At 33.0% G+C, this 8,174-nt stretch overlaps 1 protein-coding gene across 1 annotated transcript; it reads right to left on the bottom strand.

Moving 5' to 3' along the window:
- Positions 1-396: 396 nt before the first annotated feature.
- Positions 397-3,757, bottom strand: LOC108470481 (uncharacterized). The gene is made up of 2 exons (XM_017771806.2): positions 3,389-3,757; positions 397-2,823 (listed from the first exon to the last, which is right to left on the bottom strand). Exon 2 carries the CDS (start codon positions 2,706-2,708, stop codon positions 597-599), a length of 2,112 nt encoding a protein of 703 aa, XP_017627295.1. The 5' UTR covers positions 2,709-2,823; positions 3,389-3,757; the 3' UTR covers positions 397-596.
- Positions 3,758-8,174: the final 4,417 nt, after the last annotated feature.

The following is an 8,174-nucleotide window of genomic DNA, read 5'->3' on the forward strand; positions in this document are numbered from 1 at the left end:
TACAACATCAATTGGCCAAATATAAAGATCAAAATTGAAAGAAAAAAAAAAAGGTAAAAGAAAGAAAACCTCGGTACCATAGGAATCAAACCTACTCTTACCCTTATATTCTAATTTTCATTTTTCTTAAAATATTAATATCCAATATTTAACAGATAATAACTGTTAATGAATATACTGATATAACTTCTAAATTTTTTAAAAGATTGAACATCTGTGTCGAACATATGCATATACTTGAGTAAAGCAGCTATCACCTGCACCAGCCAGACCGCTAGCTGAGGAAGACCTTGTGGATCAAACATGCTGCATTGATTCTCAGTTCCAAAACTAACAAGAGATGTTAAAGCTTGTATGAACAAGAACATTTTTTGGTAACCAAAAACATTCAACGGATTCAGAATTGTAGATGCATAGGATATTGATCCTCAGCAATATTACATCCTCTAAATTCATCAGGAGTTAATGTTGCATTGGCTGCTAAGCAAAGTGTGAAATGTTTGTACAGTCAAATCTAAATTCTGTAAGAATGGTAAACCAAATTCCAAACTAATCATGCTTTTTTCTGTGTCTTTTCATGCATGACAAGGTTAATGTTAAGCCTTTGCTTCTGTTGCAGCATGAAGAAGCTCATCCGGAGTTGCAGCCGGGTCTAAGTCCCAACAATTATTGGGTAAATCACCGGATTCTCCTTGAAGTAACCATGAAGGAACCTGGTGCGAAAAGCGGAACATCTCTTTCCTCGGTATCCATCTAATTGCATCCTTATTTGTATTTCTCTGATATACTGTCTTGAACCCAACCAATTTGACAAGGGGAGTAACACAAACTCCAAGCTCTTCAGAGTAACCATCAAGCACCTCCACCATCTCATATTGATGCCTCACATCATCAGGAGTCGACCTGTTCCAATCTGGGGACCAATTCCGATACACAGCCCAAATATCTCCACTTTTGGGGAATATGCGAACGCAGCCTCCCCTTCCAGCCTTTTCTCCTCTCAGAAGATGAGAGAAAATGTTGACTTGATCAATAATGTCAGAATTCCGTGCCCTGAAGTGTCCACATGATTTAGAAAACCCAGAATCCACCCAATTCACAGAGCCAAATTCGTTATCAGTCTTGGAGCTCAAGTAAGTAATGAGAATTTTAAATGGTTTTACAGAAACAACCTGGCGAATCAAGCAATACAATCGAGGCATACCATCATCTTCATCATACAGTGCCCATATTTGTTTTGGTTTGAAGCATTCCTCTGACCTATCTTTGTCAAAATCATGAAAGTCAGAGTCCGGAACAGTAATTGAGACCGGTGCACTTTTATTTGATGCTAATTGATGAACAGAAAACGTCAAATCTGATATCTTGGGAGCCTTTCCGGCTGCTGGAGGTTGAACTCCTTCAATGCCTAATTTAACTGCTGAGGCTGCGGCAGCTGCCTCTGAAGCCAACCTAATCTCTTCCAATTTCTTCCGAATTTCAGTCCTCGCCTTGTCAATTAACAACTTTCTAGCATCAAATATTGGTTGTGTTAAGCATCGCCTATTTGGAGGTTCACTAGGGCTGGAAAGCTTTGGATCAGGCTCAACACCATGTCCATTTGCTAATCCTGCTTCTGAAGGTTTCAATCCCTTGTCTACGTATCCACTTTTAAAATCGGAATTAACAATAACCTTCCTTTTCTTCTCAACTCCACCAGTCTTAGATCCTGAAGAATCATTATAGCCATTGAACAAATTTGGAATTTTCGGAGTGGCAATGTTTTTCATGGAATGTTTTCCATTGGCATTTGACTTCACCTTTGACCCTGCTCCTCTACCCTCTCTGTTGGTCTGATAAACAGAATCAGTGGAAATGGCAGATACTCCATTAAGGCTCATGATCCCAGTCGAAGTTCCAGAGAATGAACTCCACTGAAATGACATGTTAGAAACATAATCATACCCATGTCCAGAATGATAACCTGAGACCACATTTCCAGTAAAAGCAGCAGCATTCGTCGGGATGTATGCGACCCCATCATATCCATGACTTGCATATCCATTATTCGGCACATAAGACCAGGGACAATAGGGGAACGAACCATTCACTGGGGCAGACCCAGTTTCAACAGCAATGAAAGTGCCACGGCAGTTCTTACACGAAAGTCTCTTATTGACATACTTCCGAAGATACTCATACTGAACTTTACAAGATGTGCATACAGTCCAAAAAGTATCAAGTCTACCTTGTGAGGTTGAATTCAAAGCGTTGCTTACACCAGTAACCCCAGAGGCATATGTTGGAGTTTGAACCACTCCAGAAGGCATCTTTTTGTTTCTCTTGATATCATAGGCACTTTTCTTGATTTTATCCGACAACAAAGTCCACGCCTCGGATACAAGTTTGAAAGCCCCATCAGCTCCCACACATTTATTCTTATCAGGATGAAGTAACACAGCCATCTTTCTGTATTGTTTCTTCACTGCCTCTTTATCCGCAAAAGGCTTCAATCCAAGAATCGAATAATAATCAATTTCACCATTACATTTAGTCTCCCATGCAACGTAAACTTCGAAAGTGGACACCATCTGTGATATACCCTCTAATTCAGGATACAACGCTTTAGCCTTTATTGCATAATTCTTAGCACCTTTAAAGTCTCTTTCACCAAACCGCTTCTCAGCAATCTCTTTCGCTTTAAGAGCCTCCGCTTTGTTCGCTTCCATTTGGAAAATTCAAATGATTTTCAAAACCAAACTCTTGAAAACAAACGTTATAGAGATCCCAACATGATAAACCATAAAAGTAGCTGAATTGTCATATTCAACCATTTCATTTTTCCTGCATAAGGTCAACAAGATGACATTTAGATCTTTTCGCAAATCAAGCTTCACATTTCCAAGTAAAACTCTACTCCACCAAGTCATGCAACCTTCAAACAAACTTAAAACCAAATTACTTATCCTTGAATTCAAGATCTTAACTTTTAAGCTCTGAGAAACCACAGGATGGGGAAAAAATGATTAGATTTTTAATCTAAACCAATGAATCATCAGAGTTAATCATATTCAAGCATTTTTTAGAGTTGGGTTATTCCATATCTTAGAGCAAAAAAGGTATACATTTACAGTTAACTTCTCTTCCTTCTATCATTTTTCTCAGTTAAAGAAACAGCTAAATTTGAATAAATTTGAAAACCCAAATCCACTAATTTCAAAGCTAAATAACAAAGAGCAAATGGATCCAAGTTCAACAGCTCAAAAATATTTAATTTAAGTAATTTAACTCATAATTTTAACTAAAGGGTTAAAACTTTTTACAAAATTAAAGTGTATAAGCAAACATTTTACGCATAAAGTACAGTTTAAAATTAAAAAAAAAAAAAGCTAAACTAAACTAAACTCACCGAGATTTGAGCAGCAATGGAAGCGAAGCAAGACGCAGATCGCCACGTGTCCTTTATAGCTTGAGCAAATCAAGGTTTTGAGCTAATTTTTGAATCTCAGTGAAGTTAAAAAAGGAAACGAAAAATCAAACTTCAGTTTTTTGCGGGAAGAAATACACTGAACTAAGTGGAGGGAAACAAATTAGGGTTTTCAATTGGGAATTTGGAGGGATTAAAATTGGCGGCGAGGAATTGGGATTCGGTCGATCGTCGATCAGAAAAATGGAGGGTTGGCGAAAATTAATAAAAATAAAAATGATAATTTTCAGTGAAAGTAAACGGTGTTAATAGTATTTAATGGTAGAGGAGCTATTTTACACTCTGATGCGTAATACGCACAGTTATATTTTATTTATATTTATATTTTGATATGAAAAATAAGTATATATTTTTGTTAAAATAAAAAGACAACATTATTAGGTATTGCGATAATTATGATATTAATAATAATAGAAAATAATATTTGTAAGGGAAAATGTTTGGTAGCGGAAAAAAATACAGATGCGTAATTTCCTTTTCAGTTATTTGTGTGTGTATTTTAGGTAATAAATTATCAGAAATTTTCCAGGTAATTTACATGATTAAATTTTATAAAGTAAAATTATTAAGATGGTTTATATTTTAAATTAAAATAAAAAGTTTATTAATGCATAAAAAGAAATGATAAATAATTAAATTAATATAAAAAGTTAAAATCTTCGGTTACTTTTTGTATATTTGGTACGTAGAAGAAAAGCAAAATAAGATTCCTTTATTTCATACGTTATATTTCTTTTAAGTTTTCATCATAGTACTTTTTTTCTATAAATATATAAAATCAAAGTTAGAATATAGCTAATAATTTTCATTATTTTCTTACAAAAAGTTATTCTTATTATTTTAATCATAGCTATTTTAATCATAGTTAGAATATAGTTATTTTTATTATTTCAAAGTTTGAATCGATTGGATCAATCAAATTAGAAATCAGTTGAGGTATAGTCTAAAGAAAAGTTTTAAATTTATTAAATTAATAATCATGTCAATAAATCAGTTAAACTGATAAAAATAATTTTTATTTTTATAAATTTTAATAATTTATTTAACCAAATTGTTTTAACTGATTGGATCAATGAACCAATAATCTAATTGATCTAAATACTAGCTAGATTCTAAAAACCTTATTTTAACTTTAATTATTGTATTTTTTTTTACAATTTACGAAGAGATTTTTGAGAAACTGAATAACTTGGGTTACTGAAATTATTTTTAGTGACTATTTAAGTGGTTGAACCACCAGGTAAAATCCGGTGATTATGTACCATTTTAGCCTATGATGAATAAGATCCTAGCTAAACTCCTTGGAATTTGCATTGAAAAAAAAAACTTTAAATCCATCTAGTTTCAGTAGATGATCCGTATATATTATATTCGGATAAGTTGTTTTACATTATAATCAAGTTAAATATTTATATAAACTTCAACATATTTATGTATTATTATCTTATTCGCCTAAATTTTATGCTTTTAAAGGTTTAAACACTTATGTACTTCTATTAAATAGTACTATCGTACTCCTGCCTAGTGATCTTTTTCGCGTAATTATCTTGATTCTTTACTATTCACTAAAGGCTAAATGAGTTAAGGAGTGTTGATAAAGTGAATCCTATACGTAAGATATTGCGATAGGATTATGAATTTGGCTTAAAGAATGTGCAAGGATAAGTGATATAAGGTCGCAAGATGTAAAGTACTGAAACCCCTGTGTTAAGGGCAAATTTTAAATATGGATCAGGTAAGTGTGGTATTAATATTAATGCTGGTGTATACCCATATTGGAGATGACGGTATGTGAAAAGAATTATAAAAGTGAAAATATGAAAAAAAAAATGACTAAATCGTAAATTTTAAAAAGTATGAGGATCATTATGCAAAGCCATCCAAAAGTAGAAAAATATATTATGGATTAATTTTCATTAAATGGATTGCAATATGATTTGGTGTGATGAAAATAACTTGTGACTTGACCGTGATAAGTGATAAAAGTAACATATTTTAATCTTATTTTTAATGATTTTTGGGTGATTTTTTTATATTAATTATGAATTTTATGCTCAGAATCCTTTAAATTCATGTTTTGATACTAAATAAAGCACGTGGGAGCAAAATGAGTGAAAAACGAGCAAAAACCAGAAAATTGAAGCAAGCTACATGAGCTAGACCATTCCACACGGCCTGGCCACATGGTTGTGTGGCCTACATGGGCGTGTGGTAGGCCATGTCAATTTCACGAAATTACACACCGAATTGCTAAAAATTGTGATTTTTAGGTTTCTCGGACATTTTAAGACGTGTATATGATAAAAATAAGAAAATAGGATGGAGCCATCTGAGAATACCTAAGAAAACAACTCAAAAAACACCATTGAAGCCGATTCTGAAGCAGATTTCTATCAAGATTGAAGATTCTTGATTGATTTCTTAGAGGATTATCATAAGTTTCTTTATTTCTTTCGGTCATACTGTATCTTGGATGTTTTTATTTTCAAGCATGAACTAATTTTCTAAACACTTAAGGAGATGAACCTTATGATGGATTATGTTGTTTGATTTTTTATTTTACGCAATAAATTCTTAGTTTCTTGTTCTTAATTATATATGCATAATTCTTGGTTTAATATTTCTAGATTATTGATCTATGTTTGATGTGCTTAAATCAGTGGTTGAATAAACCTTATTTAAGAGTAAATCTTGTGTAATTGAGTGGAGTTGCATGCAATCCTAGAAATAGGACGGCATAAATCTACCAGATTAGAGTCAAATCTAATAGTGGAATCCATAGCATGAGTTAGTAGGGGCTTTAATTAGAAAGAAATTTCAATTAATCAACCTAGAGTCAGTTGCTCTTATGCTCAAAAGAGATATTTTGCATAATTTAGGGATTTCTACGTAGCAAGATACTAAGTAAATAAATTGTATAATTTAAATTGATAGTGACAGATGAAATCTAGGTGAATTCTTTCTTAATTATTGTTTTGCTTCTTGGTTATTAATTGGTTATTTTCATGTTTTGTTCTTTATCGTGTTCGTTAGTTAATTGAGTTAGTTAATTTTAATTTTTTATCAATCACTCGAATTATTGGGTTGAATAATAGAATGATAGTAATTACTAGTATTTTTAGTCTTCATGGGAACAATATCTTTACCCACTATAGCTATACTATTAATTGATAAGTAAACTTGTCTTAGTCAAATTTTAATTAGTTTATGGATATTAGACCCCCTCTTCCCTACTCTCGCGAACGGGGGAGAAAAATCAACAAGTAAAGACAACAATTGAATAAAACTTGTGACAATCCTAATTAGACCCTGGTCGGAATGTGGTTTCAAGACCACATTACCGAGCCAAAAATTTATTTTTGTGTTTTAATTACATAAATTTTGTGTGACGTTGAATATATGAGAAATTAAATGCTTAATATTAGCTTTAGGAATGTGAATTAATTGAAAAGGACCTAGTTGACGAAGTTAGAAAAGATGATAGATGAATTATAAGGAGTAATTAATAATAGGGAGAGGAAGCATGGCTTTGCATGTCAAATTACCCATAAAATACATGGTGGCGGCCAAGGAGTGATGATGCTCCACTCATTCTAATTTAATATGTTTTTTTAGTTAACAAATGATGGGAATAATAATAGGAAAGTGAACAAAAAAAAAGGGGTGTTCATACTTGCCATCTCCTAGCCGAAAAACCAAGAAAAAGAAAGGGAGAAAAATTTTGAAGAAGTTCGGCCATTGCTTGTATCTAGGAGGAGTGTTTGATGTTGTGGCATGAAAATGAGGGAGTTTGAATGCTTAATAAGGAGGGAAGAAGGAGTGTTCATGTTTCCTTTCTTTTGCAATTGTCGTAACTAGAGGAAGAAGAGGAAGCAAGATTCAGCCAAGGTGGTCCTTTAGATCAAGGTATGTTCAATGATATTTTTGGAAGTTTACACAACCTTTGGGTGATGAGTCTAAATTCTATCTATCCCATGGTTGGATTTGGGGTTGTCGGAGAGTTAGGCTTTGACTAAGAAGCTTAAAAATTTTAGTTGATACCTTGATGCTATTAACATGTTAGTTATATGTATGTGTTAAATTGCTTGTTATGTTAGCATGAAAGTTGAAGTTGTTAAGTCACTTTGTTGGAGGTGCGAATTTAGGACTAAGAAGAGAATGAGTATTCGCTAACATGGTTGAAAGGTGGATGTGCCGATTTTTTTAGATTTAGACTATGAGAATGGCTATAATGGGCATTAAGATGTGGAACTTAAGAAATGTAGTTATATGTGGATTTACATGATGTTACAAATAGATGTGAAAATATGCTAGATTAGGAAAATTCGATCAAGTGTTCATGAGATGAAATTAGATGTTTAAATGATGTTATAGTTGACATTGTACATACATTCGCCATCTAATTGAGTATGAAGGTGGCGTTAAATCTAATTGTGATGCCCATTCGAAGTGTATATATATATATATACATAAGTATGCCCATTCGTGAGGTTACCTTTGATTATGTGTATAATCGACTAAATGGGTAATTAGTGAGGATGGTTGCGAATATACTAACATACATATGCATGTGTAATTGGATTATAAATATTTAGCAAGGTGGTTAAACTAGTTGATTTATTGATTAAGCTCAAGGAGTTAAAGGAGGAGAATCAAGCAAAGGCAAAGAAAAGATCATCGAGTAGCCGAGTTGGAACCGTCTTACCCA

The sequence above is a fragment of the Gossypium arboreum genome, chromosome 7 (genome assembly GCF_025698485.1).
Source record: "Gossypium arboreum isolate Shixiya-1 chromosome 7, ASM2569848v2, whole genome shotgun sequence".
Classification (NCBI taxonomy): Eukaryota; Viridiplantae; Streptophyta; class Magnoliopsida; order Malvales; family Malvaceae; genus Gossypium; species Gossypium arboreum.